Source organism: Lissotriton helveticus, chromosome 12, assembly GCF_964261635.1.
Source record: "Lissotriton helveticus chromosome 12, aLisHel1.1, whole genome shotgun sequence".
Lineage (NCBI taxonomy): Eukaryota > Metazoa > Chordata > Amphibia > Caudata > Salamandridae > Lissotriton > Lissotriton helveticus.
In genome coordinates this window covers 577,860,862-577,884,006 of record NC_136073.1, presented here as the reverse complement: position 1 = coordinate 577,884,006, position 23,145 = coordinate 577,860,862, and the positions used below count along the sequence as shown (strand labels likewise).

The 23,145-nt window shown below is 43.2% G+C and overlaps 1 protein-coding gene across 1 annotated transcript in view; it reads right to left on the bottom strand.

The window, feature by feature from the left end:
- The window catches only part of CNGB1 (cyclic nucleotide gated channel subunit beta 1), a 1,191,945-nt gene that overhangs the window by 181,023 nt on the left and 987,777 nt on the right, over positions 1-23,145 (bottom strand). Inside the window, 2 exon segments of the mRNA XM_078668834.1 lie at positions 8,773-8,914; positions 9,853-9,975. Coding sequence (XP_078524960.1) covers positions 8,773-8,914; positions 9,853-9,975 — 265 coding nt within the window.

Sequence of the window (23,145 nt, the reverse complement as noted above, 5' to 3'; positions counted from 1 at the left end):
TCAAACTACAATAAAGCCCCTCCCCAGTCCCTGGGGCTGGGAAGGAGGGTCAGGGAGGCCCCCAATTTAAAATGAAATAAGCCCCGGGGAGGTGATTGTCCCCGGGCAGCGGAGGAGGCCATACAGGTTGGCTTAATGCATGGGTTTGGCCACAGAACATGTGACCAACCCTTCACCGAGCATGACCAAAGGCTCTGCGCAGTGTGGGTTTGGCTGCCTTTAGGCTGTTGGCCACAGGCCTACCACCCAATGAGCAGGGCCAAAAGTTGTGTGCAGAGTGGGGACGGCTGCATACGGGGGTTGGTTGCAGGTCCTTAGGATGGGGTCCCCAGGGCATACAGCTCTGGGAGGGGGGCCACTTGAAAATACACCAGAGCCCCTGGAAAATACATAGGGCTCTGGGGCATGGGGTCCCCAGACCTAATGAGGCTAATGATGCTTGGGAAGGGGGGGGCATGCCACCCCCTTTGAAAAAAAACATGGCCCTGAGGGATGGGGTACCCATGGCTTTTTAAAGGCTCCGGGAGGGGGGCATGTGGCTCCCTACCATTTTAAAACATCAGGCCCTATGTGGGTATCACTGCAATGTTTCCGGGGAGATTATTGATGAGAAAATGTTGCAGGGGGGCAATTTATAGTTACCTTAGAGCACAAGTTATAGTTACTTCATTACTTCAGATAACTATAACTGGTGAATTTTAGTGGTGTATGGTTTACAACATTACGTTTTTACCGAACATTTCAGCTAACTATGACTGTGAAATATTATATATATATATATATATATATATATATATATATATATATATATATATCAGCGCAAACTCCAAAAACAGCCACTACTGGTTCCCGTGAGAATCAGAACCCTCCGGGCAATAAGGAGACGGACCACGAACTGGATACACAGCTGTTTAATGTGCAGGGGGTTGAAAATAGCGAGGGCAAGACGCGTTTCGGGCTGCCAAAGCCCTTGTTCACATACCCTATTATGCTGTGAGGGTTAATGCGGACATCATAACCCACTGGGGTTTAATTTTGAAATGTGCACAAGAGCACGCCAGCTCACTGGAGAAACAAAAGACACTACAGAGTCCAGAAGGCCCTGGGGGCGGCTGCGCCCCTTTTGGGCGGGGAACAAGATATTTATTGTGCCGAAAGTGCCGTGCCTCTGAAGCTGCAATGTCCACGCCTCTGAAGAAGTGTATAACCACGAAACGCGTCAGGCTTTGGATGATAAACCAGTGCTGTTCCAGTTGAAATCTTCACAGCATCCTTCAATAAAGTACGTTTGGGCAATAACTTACCTGAAGTGTGACATTCTCCATTACGGGCACAACTTTGTTTTGGATATATATATATATATATATATATATATATATACATATATATATATATATATATATATATATATATATATATATATATATATATATATATACATTCACTGAAAAAACCACAGGTTTCAGGACCGTTAGAGTTTGAAATTAGCATTTAAAAAACCTTTGATATTCACTGAAAAAAACACAGATTTCTAATCAGTGTGAATGTCTATATCAGTCTGTCAGTTGGTGTGTAAGTGGTTGCATGGGTCGGTGTGTAGCTACATGAGTGTCTATATGGGTTAATGATTGGTTGTCTGAGTACCTGTATAAGTGCCTGAGTGTCTGTGTTGGTGGGTGAGAGGGTGTGTGACTCCCTGTATAGATGTGTGAGTGGGTGATTAACTGGGTGTATGGGCTCATGAGTACATCGGCGAGGGGCTGTATAGATTAGTGAGTGTGGGTGTGGCTGTGTTGGTGAGTGAATGGATGTCTCAGTGGTATATATGTGAGTAACTACATCTGTAAAAGGAAGTATATGTGAGTGTTGGAGTATATAAGTGAGTATATGTGAGAGTGAGTGATTGTGAGAGTGGCTGTATGCATGAGTGTGTGCTTGTGTCAGTTATTGTATAAGAGAGTAAGAATGTGTTAGTATCTGCATGAATAAGTGAGGTGGTGTGTCTATATCTGTATAGGTGAGTAAATGGCAGTGTGATTGAGTCTTTGAGTGACTGACTAGGTGTGTGAGACATTCTATGGGTGAGTGATGTTATGTGAGAGTCTGTATGGGTGTATGAGTGCATATAACAGTGGCTGTGTTCATGAGTGACTGCATGTATGAGTGATTGTATGGGTGAGTGAGTAGATGTGTGTGTAGACCTATGAATCAGAGAGCGGGTATGTACTCACTTGTATTAGTGTGTCTTTGGTTTCAACAATGGTAGTCTGTATTTTAGAGTGGGCGTATGAAAGGTCATATTAGGGTGTGAGGAGGTGCATCAGTTATTATGTCATCAGTGATCTCATTTGAGATGTCATCAGTGATGTTATATGTGACATCATCAGCAGTGCATAGCGGGGGAGTAATAGTTCGCTCAACTAACTATAACAGCTAAATTTCTCTGGTTTTGGACGAGTGAAATGTCCAACTAACTATAAGGTCCCTGAAACCTGTGTTTTTTTCAGTGAATATCAAAAGTTTTTTAAATGCTAATTTCTAACTATAACGTCCATGAAACCTGTGTTTTTTTCAGTGAATTCCCCAGGGTTTTTAAATGCTAATTTCTAACTATAACGTCCCTGAAACATATTTTTTTCAGTGAATTTCTAAGGTTTTTTAAGTGCTAATTACTAACTATAATGTGAAAGACTATAATTTGTCAAACGGCGCCAAAGATATTGGCAAATCAAACAAGGCTTTGTCTATTGAAACTAGATCCTAACTATAACAACCTACTGGCAACCGCCTGTAGAAACAAGCGCTGCCAGTAATTAAATGGTATTTTAAATGAACTGTGTGCAGGCTTTCCTTGAAGTGGAGAGAAGCATTTTCTATATTCAACGAGGCGTGCGTGGTATTCGCCTCTTACTTGTACCACCGGCGGTTAGGAGCACGCCACCTAAGCCGCACATCTCTAAGGACTAACGTCAATGTTGGCACGCCCCCGAGCACTGAACGATTGATTTTGAGTGTTACCAGTGGTGCCCTCTGTTTGACACTGGGAGTCTTTGGCTGCCCTTGGAGGGGATGGGGGTCCTGCTGCTAGCACCCACATTCCATTGGATTGGTATTCGTAGCCGGGCACTCTTGCAGGAACTCTGTGCTGCAGTGATTTCATAATTGGAAACCATCTTATAATGGACAGAGCTTGTTTAAAAGTGAAAAGTTCAAGCAGTTTTATTATTCAATACATGAGGTGAGCACTACCAGCAACATTTGTTTGAAAGATTGACTTTGTATTTGAACATTGTGAAAAGCGGGGCTAGCCACATATAGTTGCCTACAAATAAACTATTTATTTGCAAGGTTTATTCAAACAACAAACTATAACGTCCCTGAAAACAATGTTTTTTTAGTAAATATATATATATCGCGATCAAGGACACAGTCCATGTCCGAAACGCGTCTTGAGACTTGCACTTTTGATAGAATAAAGCACTTGATATTGGCAACAGCACATTTTGTGTCCGTGGTCCTGTGTGTGCGCGTCCGCACGTGGATACTGCTAGCTACCACAATATCTCAGTCAGCACTTTCATTGATTGCACAACTTGTCTAGCGGTTTCGCTAATCTCGCACCCTTTGTTATGTCACTATAAATCTGTCTCAATGGACCAAACGTGCAGACAGTCATTCTGCACGCTTTCTAATAAACCTTTGCTTTAACATTTTGCTGTGGAGTTTGTCCGTATCCTTTGATTACATGCTGGGATACATTGTTGCATATATATATATATATATTTCTTTTTTCTCACTTCCTGGACACTGTTTGGCGCTGATGAGGCCCACTGGCCGAAAATGCATTCCGCCGTAATTAAAGTGCTTTTCCCTGAGTATCCCCTGTGTGGCCTCTGCTCTTTCCTTTTGGAGGAGGAATTGGTGATGTGCATTGCGTCAGCCAGAGACGCTCTACAGAGGCCCCCACGCCGCAAGATGGCCCGGACCTCACTGGCTTCTGCTGCAGCAGGTTCTCGTTCAACTTCAAGGTATTGGAAGGTCCCGGCCCACCTCTGTGCTGATGGATGGAGGCATGGCGGTTGCAAGGTGATTTCACTTTGCGCTGGGCGTGTTGCATTGTCAGTCCTGCCCCCGCCTGATGGATTCCTAAAGCGCAGGGGCTGGTGTGGTTATGGGGACCCAGGGAGGCGCTCTTTTTACATCACTGCAGGAACATGGCATCAGAGGCACCACGAACCGTCCTGCACCCGGTGCTATCACTTGGCAGTACAACTTTGGTCCACCGCCCGCATCACCCACCTAGAACCACATTGCATTCTGGGTTTCGTAGTCTACAGCATGGTCTCAAACTACAATAGGGTGAGAAGAAGAAAAAAACATTTGTTTGAGGGCGGAGCGAACTCTTTAAAAAGCAGAACTCACATTGGTTGGTGCTTTTCTTAGTTCCTGGACACTGTTTGGCGCTGATGAGGCCGACTGGCCGAAAATGCATTCCGCCGTCATTAAAGTGCTTTTCCCTGAGTATCCCCTGTGTGGCCTCTGCTCTTTCCGTTTGGAGGAGGAATTGGTGATATATATATATACAGATTCACAGCTCCTCGTTCACTGCTTCCTGGAACACAACAGTCACGGACCACAACAACTTGGTGCAATTATGATTTATTCGCAACGGTCTGCCATTACACGTTTCGGTCAGAGAATGCCTTAATCACATGACACCACTGCATTGTGAGACAAAATATTTAAAGTGACAAGTGCTCAAATGTGGCATAGGTACTGTAAACAGACTACTCAGGCATTCCGGACTATGGTATGTTGTTAAAAAACAACATTTTGAATACAATTTCAATAAAAGACATGATTATAAATACAATTTCAATAAAATGCCTAAATGCATATGGTTAAAAATTGCACACAATCCATGCCTTGAATATTGTATTACATACGCCGACATTAGACCCTTTTTGTTTTTACCACTGACTTCATTTCAAATAGCCATATGTTTCATTTTCTGAAATGGGAACCTCCTTGTCTACAGGGGCTCATTCAGGGCTTGATAAAAGGACATCATAGGACACTCTGTGTATAAGCTTTAAATGCATTTGCAGAGATTTTACTATAGCCTTCGGAGATGATAATTCTTTCAATCTGTTAAGTGATCTTTGTTACTGGTTAATCCCCTAGGTTCTCATATGTCTTGTATGATATATAGGTTCTAATGTCCTTTATTTGAATACTATACTACCATATTATTGGATCATCTGTTAAAGAGCCATTATGCTAAAGTGCCCAAAATAAAGTGTTATGTGTAATCAATCCACCCCTTATTGTCTTTCTAAAGTGTCAAAGTGCGAAATAAGTAGCAGCAGAGAGGTAGCAGCTTATGTTTTTTTTCAATAATTATAATAATATTACATTTGAATTAACTTTTAAAACACCTTGTTTTACAATCAGCAGTTATTTGCATAAATAGCTAGGAATTCTTGACTATGTTTGCTAGTTCTGTGGACAGTATCTATCAATGATTCTCTCAATATTTTGTTTTGTGTGTATAATCAGACTGCTGAGTAGAAACTGAGGCAAATAAAATTAAATTTCAATCATGGTATTAGCTCTCCTGATGATTTAGTTACCGCATGATGACCACATTAAAGACATGTAAATAGATCGTCAGTGGCGTTGAGACCTTCTGGTGTTTCGGTGTCTAATTCAAAAAAATGTATCGGGTCTCCAATTTTTAATGCAACTTCCCTGTTGCCTCCGCTTCTAAGGCTTGGAACAGAATCCAGTAAACAATATCGGAACTGTTCCACATTGTTATTGTGCCTTTCTTTGAAATGAGAGGCAACGGGATAAGTCTTGTCTGAGTTGGTAATCGGCCGAATGTGTTGGAGTACCCACTTGTGTGCTTGTAACTTGGTTCTGCCCACATAACGCAGTCCACAAGGACACTCCAATACATATACCACATGCTCTGTTTTACATGTCAGAAATGTGTTGATCATGCAATCTTTATCACTAAAGGGTAATGTGTATGTCGACTTATTGACCCCAAACTTGCAGTCTCGACAAGTTGTACATTTGAAAAAGCCTTTTCTGGATGAAAGCCGAGTAGCTCCTTCTGTTACCTCTGGGCTACTTTTTGCAAGAACGTTGCTCATAGAAAGAGCTCTTCTGTATGTAATGGAGGGGTTTCTAGGGAGAAGGTGGCTGATAATGGGATCATCTAACACTAGTGGCCAATTACGTCTGACAATATTTCTTAATTGTTTATCCTGTTTGTTAAATGTAAGTATCAATCTGATTTGAACTTTCGTCCCCTCTTTTTCTTTAATAGTTTTGAAGATTGATTCCCAATTGATATTCTCACTGACATTTGTGTTAGATAATAGCGCGGAATGTTTAAAGAGGGAGGAGGAAATCAGATATGGTAATCCTTTGGTGAACGGGAGAATAGGACGATTATGTTTTAGCAGGTACGCAAAAGGGAAAGTGAGCATCATGGGAAGGGTTGAGAATAACGGAAAAGGAGAGATTGCTAGGTATGATTTGGGTTGAAGAAGGATGTGGGAGGAAGGAAGTGAGAAGTGTGAACGACGGGAGGTAGATTAAGGTTGGAAGAGAGTAGGATGGGAAGATGGTGGTAGGAGATGTATGGATATGAGAGAACGGTGCTGAAAGTGTAATGGTGATGAAGTTATGGAATTGTTAGGAGTGAGGGATCATGCAGTAAGGAAGTGTAAGCAGGTGGGGGAACGTTTGGGGGGGATGTTTTGAGAGTAAAGGATGGGAACCATCGACTGAAGTGAACAGAGTTGCAATGAAGAGGCCATAAAAAGACTGGCGGGACATCAATTGAAAGTTAGTAAATATTTGGAGTAAGGTGGAAAAGAGCTGTGTGAATGTAACTTTATTGACAATGTGCAGTGCTCCGGTGTACATATTGTTTCGTGGGTTTGGGTTTTAATATATGTTCTATTGTTCATTTACAGTCCCCCCTGATGAGGGGCCCAAAATGCATTGCGTTACAATAAACTGCTTTTGACAAATGTTGCCGTAATGCGTGTTCTTTGAAGAGGTTCGGATGGTCCACTTGGACATAAGAAACATTGGAAATTGCATTTCCTTGCATGGGATGCTGTATGTTTAAAAGCAACAGAAGTGGAAAAACATGGTATAAAAGGAGACAAAAAAAACGAAAGAAGATGAATAATTAAGTGTACCTGCGGCTGTTGCCACTGGTTTTGGGGCAAAAAGTAGCCTCAACATGACAGTGTTTAGATAATAGCTTAGATCTATTCAGTAACCTTGTTTTAGAGATGGCCATATTTATGTTTTTTTCCAAGTAGCCTCGTGCTGTAAATCTGAACTTACTCTCCTGTTGGGTCCTTTTCACGATCTGTGTTATTGGTACTTTAACCTCAGCATTTCCCCATAGGGTATGCTTTCTTTTAAATGCCTGCGGTGAAAGATAATTGTATGCAGCATAGTATTACCGGCTGTTTCCTTGCGATGTAATCTAGTTTAAATGTTGTTATTTGCAATATAGACCTTTACATCCAAAAAGTTAACTGTGTTGTCACTCACTGTGGCTGTAAAATTGTAATTCATTTCGTTGTCATTTGACACAAATTCCAAAGCACTTTCCTTTGTACCCTTCCAAACCACAAATAGGTCTTCTATAAACCTAAACCAGATCATTACATGCTCGTTTAAGATTGCCCCATATTTTGTTCTGAGATCCAGCTCCTCCCACCAGCCCATGGGTAGGGGGGGAGAAGCTGGCTCCCACAACAACTCCATCCTTTTGTTGGTAAATTTAATACTAAAACATGAGCACGTTATTGTTAAGCTAACAAATCACCATGTTGATTACTGTTGCAACAATCAGATTGATCCACTACTGAAAAGGTGTTCAAGTGCTCTAATAAAATCCTTATGACTAATGCTCGTATAGAGCGATATAACGTCCAATGTCATAAGGAGGTAGTCCTCTTACCAAGTGAAATCACATATCCTCCGAAGAAAATCACCTGTGTCCTGAATATACAATGGTAATCTCTGTATGTGTTGTTGCAATTAATAGTCTATTTACTGAGAGGTGTTTTCTAAAAGACTTTTCATGCAGAGATTATTGGTCTGCCTTTAGGCTTAATTGGATTGTTCTGAATTTTAGGTATAAAATATATCACTGGCATTACTGGATAGTCATTCTAGAGAAATTTGTACTCATCCATGTTGATGAGGCTTGCACATATATATATATACCCACACACATACACACTTTCTTTTTCTTACCTTGCATGGAAATTGATGCATGGTAAAGGCATTGCCAGGTAAACAGAGCATGGTAAAGACTGTTTTCCCTCAAGTAGGGCAGGCTTCTTTGAGGAATGTTTTTGGGCGATTGTTAGAAATGTCCCTATTTCTTGTTGGCTCCTTTATGGGCTGGGCGTACAATGCAATTCAGTGCTTATGACTTCAGCTCCCATGGAAGTGAAGGAAAAGTTCCTCACCTATAATCCTAGTTTTCTTCCAGGGGAATTCTAACCATAGTCATAAGCAACCTTACCTCCTTAGTGGACATGAAATTCAGCTTCAGTTATTACATCACCCTCTGTCTAAAGCCTACTCTAACATCAGTCAAACACCTTTCATGATACAAAGATAAAATCTAACACTGGACACCATAATGAATTGAAGAGGATTATATGTTTAGCTTTGAATTATGACACAGGAAGCAGAAAAAAATGATAGGATAGCAAGGATTACCTGACCAATCATTACAGAGAAGGCAAACACTCCCATGAAGTAGTTGAGGAGCTGGAAACAGAGTTCGAAGAGCGTCTCTGGGTCAGGGAGGCCACCAATGGTGATCAGCGTCTTCACAGCCCAATAATAGCACCGAATGTAACTGTGGTGAAATTCAAAGGCATTATTTTTCTTTGATGACAAGGTGCCTGTGTTTCTAGTGTGTATTTTACAGACATCTGCATATTCTGATCTAACTTTTATAACCAATTTATTTAAATTTGAATCACTCTTATGACTGGGATGCAATTATATTTTCTGTGCTAGAATATTGGATGAGTGCCATGGAATTGCATTTATAGACCATAAATAGCTAGTCACAACCTGACATATTTGTTCCCTGTGTAATAGTGGCATCAGGTAATGCCCTTGAAGCGCGTAGGTATCACACTCAAACCAAAACCAACCCCAAAATTGCAGGCAAGGCTGAATGGCTCCGAAGGGACTAGAGTGCCACAACCACATCATAGCTTTGATACTCTTGCAACTTGCAAAGAACAGAGCTTGCTTGATCTGTGTATTTTAACAAGGACACAATAGTTGAGGGAGCATGGGAGTATGAATATCAGTTTACAATTGGAAGTGCCCTGGTAAATAAGTAATTTTTCACACAATTTGGATTCCCTTTGAGAGTATGATCAGAGAATGAATAAACAAGCAGTATTGAATTATTTCATAGCCCTGAGAGGAATGCCTTTAAATATAAAGAAGTTCTATAATTTGACTGTTCATTCCTCTTTTTAGGCTGAGCTCTATAATGAAGTTAAAAGCATAAATGATAACCGTAAATATACGGTCCTCCTTGCCAATAAATGCAATCTCAGCAGCGGACGGCCTATAAAAGCAGGGGGCTGTAAATGTAACCCCTTCTGAACCTAGCTCGGAATCCTCCACATAGGAGTTTAATCACATTGAAGTACATGGCTAAGGGTTTACTTCAGCATTACCGGGGGTGTACCGGGGTGTGGACTTCAATTAATGACAATGGCCATTTACTACCTTATTATCTGATTTATGTAAGCAGAAACTACTACCACTTACCTGTTTCCCTCTCCATCGTAGACCCACTTGGTTGATCTTAGGCCTTCAAAGTCAGATGCCCAGTAGTAGAGGCATGCATTCATGTGCAGGCAATATAGTAGGTATAATGTAGTTCTGATGACTCTGAATAACCATATAACATTTTGAGATAAACAGAAACAAAATGGAAAAGGTTAAATGGGCATCACTGAGGTTGTACAGCATTTAGGGACGTATGACCTTGCTGCCGTGACATGCCAGAAGACAACACTTGAACTTGAAATCATCAATTTATTACATGAAGTGCATGCACATGCCACTCTTGCAAATACATGTGAAATGAACAGATATGGAAGCATATGGACAAGAGTGATTCAAGTTCCTGAAAGCTGCCACAGCTACTTGGCTTGAGATCCTAACTGTGAAGATGAGGACTGGGCAAGGACAAGGATGTCCCCTTCTCTGCAGTATTAGCGAGAATGAGTCTTATCCAACAGATATATCTTATTATACCCCATCCAGACCGAGCAGAAGGAAGAGTGGTCGAGACCAATGTTGTATTCAATGTAGGTCTAAAGTGGGAACCTTTCACCATACAATATGGGAGTGCTGTGCTATACAACAATAGTGGGAATCCATCCACAGGATTTTGTCCTGAGCTCTTGGGACAATGAGAAAACCTGAGCCCAAAAATGGCTATTCTGGACCTTATTAATACATGGGTAGGCCTGAGAGCAACCAGATTATTGGTGGCAACATGACTATTACAGGCCAAGCGAGACATTGATTGTCACTGACACACAGTGTCAGAGGGCCCCCTCACTTGTGGTATGGACTGGTGTGCGACAGCAGAGGAGTCCATATATAAATCTAGGAAATGTCAACTGAAGCACAAAAGGTATGGTGGGATTGGTGGCGATATTCTCAGGACTAATGGTGTATGATTTATATAAAAAGTTTTATATGACTTGATATAATTTATTCACTTCTATTCTTACAAACAATGGCTTGTTGGCTTCTGTACACTGTTTGTGTGAAACATAAACATCATAAAATTTTTTTTTTTAAATATCCTTATCAAGAGTGACCAGACAAGAGAGCATAACTTGGATCTCATAATCAGTTGGTCAATGGCCTCTCAAGAAGTTACCAATAAAAAAGAATCTGTGTGGAATTGTGTAGGTGTTTACTGCTCAGACAGGAGGGCAGGGGTCTAAAATTAAACCATGAAACACATAGTCTACCGGACATGTACCAAATGTCAAACCTTTGCAGACATCGGTTAATAGGATTGAGGCAGAAAAGCATAGGGGTGGCATACTGCTCAACACAAAGGGCTTTTGGTGTTAGCCGCCAGTGCTGCAGTGAGCAGGATTTGTTGTTTTCTGACATCCCTCTATATCTGCTCCATTTAGCCTCCCCTTAAAATCCTATCTCCACTTTCATCTTCAACTGGTGGCGAGACATGTATTCCTATTGCATGCATGATCATAACTCTTTCCTCTGGACGCAGGCAAAGATGCAGCATACATTCAAAATGTCTGGCATATCTGTCTGAACAACGACTTATGTTGATGTGTAAACTCTATGTTGTGTAGGTCACTTGTACACTCCTGGGCCAATACCTATAATTTTATAAGCAAGATATTCCTGTCTCTGGCTCTCTCCTATTCTCAACATCTTGCACAGACGCACTAGCACTTTGCACCAGATCAGATCTGCCAACTATCTACAAGCCTGTGTATGGCTATTTATGGGAGCGTGGTTTATCAGTAGTAGGGCATAGAAATCCCCACCACAGCTACCAACCAACCATAGCCCCACTTAACCAGGAATGTTTTTAGCATGTTACATTTATTGTATTGTATACAACTGAAATGTTCACTACTGTTCTAACGCTATTTTTAGTATTTTAAGGCACAAAAATGCTAATACAAATATGTGTATGTATGTATGAATAGCAGGAACACACATGCACTACCCATGGGAGTCCTCCAGTATAAATACAAGAAGGAATATTGAGTTCCAGGGCAAATAATTGGATACTTTCATATTTGAGATGACCCACAGCCTACCTTGGTTGAACATAGGTGAAGAGTCTGAAGATATAGTGAGCTAAATGGGTCATGAGAAAAGTAGGATCACTGACTGGATGTCCCTATGCACTATACAGAGGATAGTTAACTTGCATAAGCTCGGTGACATGCAGTAAGAGAAAGCCATTGACACCAATCCCTTTCTTTTGAGCCTCACTGATTGAAATAAATGCAGATGTTCTGGGACTCTCCGGAAGTGGCTCACCCCATAGTTACGGGGAGAAGAAAAACGGTGGTGGCCACATCAGCTTCATCGGTAAACCTAGGTAAGGGAAATGTCAGTGCAGGAATCTAAACCCTGCAGCTTCATGGGGAACAAAGCAAAAAAATATACTAATCTAGAATCTGAGGTCTCAACACTTGATGCAAGTCAATCAATAGGCAAATTTAAATGGCCATGGCTCGATGATCCATAATTCTGGTGATTGCCGAATAAGGCAACCTCAATTTTGGAGTTGATTGAGTTTGAGGCAGTTTTGTTACACTCAGGAGGTGATCATTTGTAGATGTCAAGTTATCATGTCTAAGTTGTACTATTTTTAACCTGTTGGTCACTCCTGCCTAGGGATGGTACCAAAAGCTGTTTCTAGAAGCTCTTTAACCAATGTGCTGAACATCTGTTAGCATGTTTGAACATGTATGCAGCACCTGCCCAAAAACACTTCGTCTACCCACATGTGCCAGTTTCCTTTTTCCAGTGCGGACTGGAACCACCTTTTCGCACTCTTAGTGATTATGTACCACTGAGAATGTTCTGCCTATGTTCTAATTTATTCATTATTTTTCTTTTTTCTCCTCCTTTTTTCATCTAAAGAAGCTTATGCTGCAATAGTTATTATAATTCATGCATGTCATGCCAAACTTCAGCTCCTTGTGCATACCTGCACTTAATGAGCCTGCACTCTATGTGCAACCATCCTAATGTTTCTGTCTGTTGCTTCATGCAGTAGATGTTGGATTTGATCTGCAGGGGAAAAGCCACTGGTTATGAATGGGGACACAGAAAATGGCACAATATGGTATGGGAATTCATATAATGCTTTCTACTACTTTCAAGCAGCAGTTGTGCTTTGCGGAAGAGAAGGATGCTGCTCAGTGGGCACCCAATGTTAGTTCTTTAGTCATACAGTTTGTCATGCTATTTTGATGTTATGTCATACATTTTTCAGTTTTTATCTGATTCATTTATTGTGCAATTCCTTACATATGGAGATTAAAGTTGTGTGTTTTGAGTTACGCAGAATGCTGCACATCATTAGGCCGGTCAATATCATATTGTACTGTATCACAGTTTGCATAATGCTTTCTTCCCCTGGCACGATTCTCAATCACTTTAAAGATGTACATCATTCTACTTCGTAAGATACTTACCACATTGGAGGCATTTGTCAAGGAAATTGCATTAAAACTGGTCATGCTGTTTTTCACACAGTTGTCACAGAGTTTGTAAGTAGGTTGCAGAGCAATATGTCATGCAATCTGTTATGTACTGTAGTCAGAAGCTGTCAAGCAATCTGCCATACCCTATGTCCTTAATAGATTATGCATTTGTCAGGAAGTTAATTAGGTGACCGCACATGCGGTTGTGTGGTGTTCATGTGAGCAGTCGTGCAAGAATATAACTACCATGTGGCAACAGTGGTGTCAATGAAATATTGTATGCAGTCATCCAGAAAAAAAAGAATTCTATCCCCTGGTGGTAGCGCTAAGCGATTAATAAGTGTAATATGGAGTCACCACAAGAGTAACAGAATCGTAGTCCATGGCAGCAGTGCTAAACAAGCATTGAAAATGCAATAGGTCTCGCAATAGAAGAGTTTAACATTTTCCGTTTTGCAAATGGATGAGTGGCGTTGCATGGATGAGTGGCGTTGCGTGGATGAGTGGCGTTGCGTGGGCGAGTGGCGTTGCGTGGGCGAGTGGCGTTGCGTGGGCGAGTGGCGTTGCGTGGGCGAGTGGCGTTGCGTGGGCGAGTGGCGTTGCGTGGGCGAGTGGCGTTGCGTGTGCGAGTGGCGTTGCGTGTGCGAGTGGCGTTGCGTGTGCGAGTGGCGTTGCGTGTGCGAGTAAATGAAGGGAAGCGAAAGAGAGAGAGAGAGTTAAGGGAGGGAGGGAGAGAGAGAGAGAGAGAGAGAAAGAGAGAGAAGGGAGAGAGAGAGAGTTATGGGAGGGAGAGAGAGAGAGAAAGAAAGAGAAGGGGGAGAGAGAGAGAGAGAGAGAGAAAGAGAAAGAGAGAGAAGGGAGAGAGAGAGAGAGAGAGAGAGAGAGAGAGAGTTATGGGAGAGAGAGAGAGAGTTATGGGAGGGAGAGAGAGAGAGAGAGAGAGAGAGAACAAGTGATACCAAAAAAAGTAAGCCATGCACGAGTGATTAACGAATGCTGATATTTTTAAGCCCACAGCAAATGTTACTTTGCCCAGTGGGAGAATATAAAAAATTGTTTGTAAAAAATTGACAGAGTGCGCAAACCACAGAGTTAATGGCCAATAAAAATAAATCCAAGAGCGACCATGTGAGTTTTAGGCAAAGGAGACGCTGAAGAGCCCCCGCTGCCTTGGTTTAAAACAAGCATTGAGAGCCTGGTGGGTGTTATTTATTATATTACACACATTCTAAACGTAGTGTCCACAAGAGGTCTCGGATTCGACTCTCGAGTAAACCGATGCACGGTGAAGCAAAGTCATTTGACAACGATCACACATTTTGTCAAGCTGGGAACCTACGATGATTTGAGTGCAGTTTTCTTGATTAAATGTTGTTTTGTTGAGTCACTGGATAAATGTTGAGTCGGACACGCTGAAGAGCCCCCGCTGCCTTGGTTTAAAACAAGCATTGAGAGCCTGGTGGGGGGGGGGGAGGGGGAGCCAGCGAGTGGGAGGGAAGGAGCATATGGGGATGGGGTGTGAGACGGTGGTCGTCCCTGGAAGGAGGGGGGGAGGAGGGGAGGAAGGGCTGGTGGCGCCAAGCAGAAAGCGGGAGAGTGTCAGCGTCTCAGCAGCAGCTGGCCTGCAGAAGTTACAGGGACTGCTCATGCAGTACACGGAAGCGGCCCAAAGTAATGGTTTTTAAACATTAACTTGACCCCACCTGCAATGTCCTGACAACATCGGCATGAGTGCGCCAAGGAAAGTCAGTGTGTCATGTTCACTGTATGTACAAGCAATATTGTGTATCTGGAGCAACTGTCTAGTCAGTCACTCACAATTGTTATTTATTATATTGCACACATTCTAAACGTAGTGTCCACAAGAGGTCGCGAAAAGCACAGGCTGGGTATTTATTTATTGATTGTTATGAAATGCTGTATTGATGGGGTGACCAGACGTCCCAGATTTCCCCAGACAGTTCCGGTCTCGGGAAAAGACGGGAAATTGAGTGTGAATGAGTGAAGAAGGGGTGAAATGGCGGGAGTGTCGTGGAGATGGGAGGTGAAAGATGAAAAGATAAGCAGAAGCGTGTAAAAGAGAGATAAGAAGAAAAGAAGGGGTGAAGAAAGAAGGTGAGGCTGCCAGCGACGAGGAGAGACTCTGGGGGCAGCGTGTAAGACATGGGCAGGAAAACAGAGTGCGTGTGAAGAAAAGTTTGTAGGGCTAACGTGAGCGAGAAGGAAGGGTGAAGAAAGAAGGTGAGGCTGCCAGCGACGAGAAGAGACTCTGGGGGAGCGTGTAAGACATGGGCAGGAAAACCGAGTGCGAAGGAAGAAAAGGTTGTAGGGGCAACGTGAGCAAGAAGATGGAGAAGAGTAGGGCTGGAGATGGGTAAATATAGATAGGACGAAGTGTGAGGAAAAAAAGAAATGAGAGGAAAGGGGAAAAGACGGGAAATTGAGTGTGAATGAGTAAAGAAGGGGTGAAATGGCGGGAGTGTCGTAGTGAAGGGTAGAATTGTTTGAGGTGAGAGCACATAGAGGCTATAATAAGACGGAAAAGAAGGCGGGAGATCGGGTGTGAGTCAGAGGGGCAAAAAAAATGGAAAAAGCTGAAGTAAAATGGAAAGAGTGGGCGAGGAAAGAAGGAAAAAATATAAAAAGCAGATTGCGAGTGGAAGAAGCAGAAGAGAAAGAGCGAAGCGTGTGTTTAATAAATAAAGAACAAGCGGGATCCTTGCGCTGAAAGTTAAAATAAAAAAAACAAGACGGAGGGCATTGCTGTGGGGAGGGGGTGGAGGAGAAATGCACACGGCGGGCAGGGGAGGGGGCGGAGCGGGGAGAGCGGCATGTGGGTGTGAAGAAGCCGGGGCCTTTGAAGTGAAGCTAAGCTTCACTTCAAAAGGTGTCGGAGGAATGCGGCTGAGGGAACAGACGGCGATTGCGGCTGAGGGAACTGATGTGCACGCGCTTTTAAGCTCAATGCACATGCGCATTGAGCTTAAAAGTCACGGGCACTGCAAGGAATCGCCACGATTCCTTGCTTGTTAGTTAAAGCGTGGTTAAGCCGCAATAGGCTCGCAAGCTCGATGCGCATGCGCATCGACAGGCGAGACCTAATGAACACGAAGTACATTATGGAGTCAACACAGAAGAGACAGAGTCTTAGCCCCTGGCGGCTGTGTCACCACGAAAGACCACATCAAGTGTACATAGGAGCAACAAGATTCTAGACCCTCAACTGGTGTTAAACCACAAGGGGGTTCCATGAGTCTGAGTTCAGTAGATGATCTGTGGCTTAGCCTAAGAATTATTAAATGATTATGGAGACGCTGCAGTCGGCTGCGGTGATGTCTAGAAGTGTCTGTTGGAGGAATGAGCTAGGTTTAGTGAAGAGACAGTGAGAGAAAAAGAAGTGAAAGGACAAGAGTGAGGGCAGTCAAACCCACAGCTTAATGCTCATCTTGTAATTGACATTCACCGTTTGTCATCAAGAGATGGCAGTGCTTTCAGAGTTTGCCTACTAGGGTTGCCCAAGGAAAGAAAAAGGAGTCACACTAGGTATTCACTTGTAATCCACAGCCAGTAAAAATGCCAACTGCAGTCTCCTGGAGCAAAAGTGGAGCAGTACATGGTGTCCACTGGTTGTAGGCAGCCAGATAAATACCCAGTGGGTCCACCCAGGAGCGACATTACAGAACAGCAGCAAATAGAGTGCGCTAGTTGCAAGCAACCAGATAAATGCCCATTGGTTGAAGACTGGAGTGACAGAAGAACTCTTGGTTTATAAACTGATGTAACACAAGTATGCTTACTGTTAAAACGGTTGTACATAATGAGGATGTTTGTGCATGGCAAATGTCATGATCCATGCGTGACGCTCCCCTATGTGCTGAATAAGCATGGAGATGCACACCTACGAAATTTAGAGGTAACCCAGTCTTCCGATGCAGAGGTCAGCGGTACATGAAGAGTGTGGGTGCCGCTTAGTGTGAAGCTTTGTGACTGCAAAGCTTGAACTATGCAAAACACGCAAATGGATTCAATATAAACGAAATCTTCCAGTCATGTGACTGAATCAGTGTGTTATAACAATATTTGAGATGCCAAACATTACTGCAGTAGGAGGAATGGAATAAGATATTATGGTTAGCACAATTAACCTATAATAATAATAATAATTCCATTTATATAGCTCCTGGTTACACCTACCTGTGTGTCCCTGCACTGGAAATCATCCTCCTGTAGGGAGCAGGAAACAAAGAAGCCTAGATGCTAAACAGAGTAGAGATGCAAATGAGAGACTAAAGAATGGAAAAGCCAAGTTTTTATTCTTTTATGGAAAGCATTCTCTGAGGGCTCAGCTCGCAAGGCGAGAGGTAAGGAGTGCCACTTTTTGGCTGCCAAGTAGCCATAAGAGCGAGCTCCCATTCTGGGTCTTTGAACTTTGGGGAAATTTGATTAGATGAGATCTAGCTGACCTCAGATTGCAGGCAGGATGGTAAGACATTAGCATATGATGAAGGTAACTAGGGCCGTTTCCCTGCAAAATTCGGGGACAATAGCACAAAACTTTGTAGAAGATTCTCCACTGGCAACCAGTGGAGGGTGTCCAGAGCTCTGGCAGACGAGGCTCTTCTGAGAAAATGAGAACCAGATGTACCTCCGCATTTTGAATGTGTTGCAGTTTATTTAGACATTTTTTCACTGCTCCCAAGTAAAGCTTGTTTCCATAGTCCAAATGTGATGCAATAAGGGCATTTACTACTGTTTTCCTCGCCGATAGAGGAAGTAAGTCTACGATGTTTCTTCGAAATTTGAGGGTTCCAAAGTAATTTCCAGCAACCTTCTTGATATGGGTTTCAAAGGAGAGTTGGGGTCAAAGCAAACTCCAAGATTTTTAGTTTCTTCCTTAGTGGACGGGGTTGGGCCCAGAATATGGGGCCACCAAGCTGAGGAGCAAATAGAGGGGGCCTTTCCCAGAATTAGTACCTCAGTTTTACTGCCATTTAATTTAAGGCAGTTATTAGTCATCCAGGTGGCAAGCTCGCTCAAGCAGGAAGAAAACTGATTGGCTGCTTTCTCCGAGTTTTAAGATAAGGTGATGATTAGTTGTGTATTATCCGCATAAGAAACAATGGTGACTTTTTCAACAATCCCTACCAAGGGTCCAATGTATAGATTGAAAAGAGTAGGGCTCAGTACTGAGCCCTGTGGGACCCCTTGTGAAAGTGGGATGTTTTTGGAAATATGCAGGTGCTGCGCAACTTGAAAGCTACGAGTATGAAGAAAGGCCAGCACAGAGCTGGACCCTCGATCCCACAGATCCTTAATCTCTGAAGGAGCACGTTATGGGAGACGGTGTCAAAGGATGCGTTGAGGTCCAACAGGACCAGTGCAGCAGTCTGACCGTCTTCTGCGCACTTATGCAAGGTCTCAATTGCGAATAGCAATGCCGACTCCGTAGAGTGGGCAGCTCGAAAACCTGATTGCGAGGGATGGAATAAGTTGTTTCGATTGATGTGGGCAACCATTTGAAAGTTCACCACTTTCTCAGCAATTTTGGAACAATAAGGCAGGAGTGAAATGGGGCGAAGATTATCTAACAAACCTGGGCTGGCGGAAGGATTTTGCTTTAGCGGGAGAACAATGGCCTGTTTCCATTTAAATGGGACTTCACCACAGCGGAAAGAGAGATCTAGGAGTTTTTGTACGTAGGACAAGATAGCATCAAACCCTTGCCATACGATTTTGGGCGAGGCTGGGTCCGATGAGGAAACGGATTTGATGCTCAGGCGCAGATTTTTACGATCCTCCAACATAGGTGATCTAAATTCCAAGAGAACGATACCCTCAAATGGGGTATTATTAGGGGAATTGGGACAGGTGCCAATATAAGCATCAGGTGGAAAAGTATCATAGATTTTTGGTACTTTCATAGCAAAGAAGTAAGCAATCTTGTTACAATTCTCCAGAGAGCTGGCAGCGGGTGTCATGGTTCGCTCCAGTGACAATAAGGATTTAAAAATAGAGAAGAGTTCCTTAGAGGAGTTTTCAGCTTGTTCTATTTTATCTGTATAGTATGCACCATGAGTTTTCCCAATAAGAGCATGATTTTTTTTAGCTCATTCGTTCTATTAATGTCGGAACAATCCTCCCTCCATTAGCGCTCCAAGCGCTTACAGGATTTTTTGGCTGTCATCAGGTCTTCATTAAACCAAGACGCGGAGTTAGTCCGCCTCTGAGTAGTGTTGGTTGTCCATGGGGCAATAGCATCCATTGCTTCTAAGATCCACTTTTCAACAGCCAAATTGGCCGAGTTAATATCATCCCTCAATTGGAGATGGGTCTACTGGAGAGTTTGAGTGAAACTATCCGGGTTGAACCTAGACCATTTCCTGCGAATGTCTTTCTGGCCAAAGGGATGGAAAAAGCCACCAGTTGGTGGTTCAACCAAGGGACCACAATCGGGGACCAAGGGACCGCAATTGGGTCTCCACTTTGATCTCAGGACAGTTGGAGAAGATAGGGTCTAATATTTGACCCAAATGATGTGTGGGAAGATTGTTTTTCAGATGTAACTTCATGGTAGTTAGTTCCTGACATAAGAGCTGTGCTTCCACGTTCACGTTAGAGTCAAAATGTAGGTTAAGATCACCTAAAATAATCAAGTTGTTGTGGCACAGAGCTAGTTGAACCACATTTTCCACAAGACTCGTTATGAAATTGACCACCGACCAGGAGGCAAGTACATTAAAAAAACGGTTATTGCATAGTTGCTTACAGTAGCATTAGTGAAGGAGCTAGTTCCATAGTTATCAATATTGGCTGCTTTAACAGTGCATTTAAGGTAGAGTTTATGAATAATAGCTATTCCTCCGCCTTTGCTTTATGGGGCGGTCATACCTCAAATGCCATAATCTTGGGGTAAAGCTTCAAGAATCTCAGAGTTTGAGGACTCATTCAGCCAAGTTTCAGTAAGAAACAAGGCATCCGGTTGTTTGTCGACAAGAGATTCACAGATTTCATATTTATGTTTACTTAGCGACCTACAGTTGTTGAGTAGGAACTTAAATTTACGCCTACGGATAGAAGATTTCTTAGGTAGAGTCTGATCGAGCAGTGTGGGCCTAAGAGCTGGTCTGTCCCAACAGTTAATGTTCCAGACTTCCAGAGTCATTGGTGCTAGGTTCTTTAGTTGTTCAGTCGAGTATCTACGGGCGCAAATGGACTTGCGGGGTGTGAAGGGAGATGACTCACTGCGCCCTGCACTCAGTGTAAGATGAGATCGCAGGCAGAGGTAGAGTGCAAGATGCAGCAGGTAAAGTATGGAGAGTGGAGCCAGGCAACTCTGGCACCGAGGTGCAGTAAAACACAAAACACTCCTTCACGAGTGATAACGCACTCAGGGAGGGATGGGAGCACATAAACCAAACGGTGCTCCTACCAACGGAGTGGAATCCGCTGCGTCCACGCCGCAGCCATAGAGAATAACAGCCACCTCCGGGGGCGTGGCCAGAACAAGCCAATCCCAAGGCAGCGGGGCGTGAAGCGAGTCGAGGCACCACGCCCTACACTCAGTGTCAGGTGAGATCACAGGCAGTGGCAGAGTGTGAGATGTAGCAGGTAAAGTATGGAGAGTGGAGCCAGGAAACCCCGGCACTGAGGTGCTACAATGAAAACAAATACTAAACTAAGGGAGCCAGGCACCTCCCAGCAATATGAGCTACAAGGAAATAAAAGTTATTTAAAAACAGTGCAGTAAAACACAAAACACTCCTTCCCGAGTGATAGCACACTATAATAATGCAGAACATTCTGCTACAGTGATGTTACCTTTTTCTGTATAGTAGGCTTCAACCTAGAGTATTGCCATTAGATCTAAGTTCATCTGAATCCATTCCTTCGGCACATGAGTATTTAACTGCACTTCAGAGAATCCAGAAGTCTGCACAAGGGTCTTTAGGCAAACCAAATGCTACTTATATGTTCTACGCTGACATGAAAGGAAATCTTCCACTTAAATATACTGTAAGTGAAAAGGTTTGATATTTGCTGAGAATTTGCATCTGGAAAAGAGCTTCTAATTTACCACTCTACTGCCTACATTCCTGGAGCTGAAAGGAGGAGCTCCAGTCACTGAAGCATGGGATGATGATGACTGGGCTACCCATGAGGAACTTCTAACAGGATCATCCTACTTGGAGCCATCATCGACACTACCTACTGTAAGAGTCATCGCCTCGCATAAAGACTGTGCCTTCACTGCAGCCACAAAATAACATTTCAAAAGAAAATACCTCAAACCGTTTCTTGGACTTTTGATAGTGGATCAACATCTCCTGCCTGGAAAATAGGTATAAAGGTGGGACCCAAACCATCCCACTTTGTTTTCCAGTTCTCATTTATTCTTGACCTGGGAAAAGAGTGCTCTGCACAATAATCAAAGAGCTGCTGCGGTCCAGTGTTGATGTCTATTTGGTAGCCAGTCGTTCTGAGGAGAAGGAACATCACCTGAAGTCTGCACAACCTGTTGGAGAGCTGTGGGTCAGCTTAGTGCCTAAAAGACTGCATATCTGCTCACAGAGGGAAGGAGTGTACCTTCCCCTTTGGGAGAACAGAAGATCCAGGAGTAAAAGCCCAGCCTTGTTCCCATAGTGCGGAGCACCTGGCAATATAGCAGTGCTTAATTTGTTAAAAAAAATAAGTGTAAGGGCTCTCCTCAGGATGCCACTGTAGTTTGCATCGCACATTGCCCCTGCCATGCTGCCAATGATAGTAACAACACAAATACTAACCATCAAACTCCTACAAGTGTGACAATTCGGACTATTTCAGACCCCCAAAGCTAGAAGACTGTCCTGGGCGGCAGGTAATAGTCATTTATTTTTAATGCATGCTGAATTATTTAACTGTTGTTGTGGTCATCTCTAAATTAGCCAGACATCGCCACCTTGTGGCAGACTATCACAAGCGCTGGTGTTGACAATTAAGTGCCGGTGCCAAGCACCAGAAAGCACCGGCTCAAATTAAGCCCCTGAGAGCAGACATGTCATCAAGAGTGTAACCGGCATCGACCTGAGCTATGAGGGGTCATTCAGCATCACTGCATGGTTCATGTTGTAAATTGTATGAAGACATCCCTCAAGAGACAGTGTGTTGTCTGGTATCACCATGGCATGGTCAGAAGGACCTATTCTGCTGCTACCTGAAGGGCTGAGAGTCCTGCAAGGACTTCATAAGTGCCCCACCAGCCTGAAGGCTGTGATTGCCAAAGATGAGTGCTGCCGAGGCCTACTGTACTGTTTTTTATCTGATCCAACAGGTGGTCCTGCTGCCTACAATGCTGCACACATGGAGTGAGGCACAGGCTATGCAACCGACCTCTGTGCCCAACCACATCCAAACAAACTGGTAACATGAGCCCTAAAATGAAAGACTGTATCCTAGACTCAAACAAAGGAAATTGTGCATGTTAGAGAGATTAATGATTGCCGCTTTGAACTCCTTTTGCTTTAGATACGATTCCAATTGACATACAGCTTTGCACAGAGAGCAGTGGCTTTCACAACCTCATTGAGAGCCTAATCGAAGCTTGTACCTGAACCTGATTCCTGCCTTTCATCGTTCTACTGCTGCTAGAACTCTGTAGCTGGTGTGAGATCTGTAGAACGTGGCTAGAGCCCCATAGTAATACTTTCCACAACCCTATATTTGAGCCCTGATCATTGTGTCTGCAACCTCATCAGAGACCCCACGTCCCACAGTACTCAACCCCAGCACTAGAGCTTCCCACAGTACCATTTTCACTTGTTGCCGACATTTCCTTCAGCAACACAGCTACCAGCATTCCTGT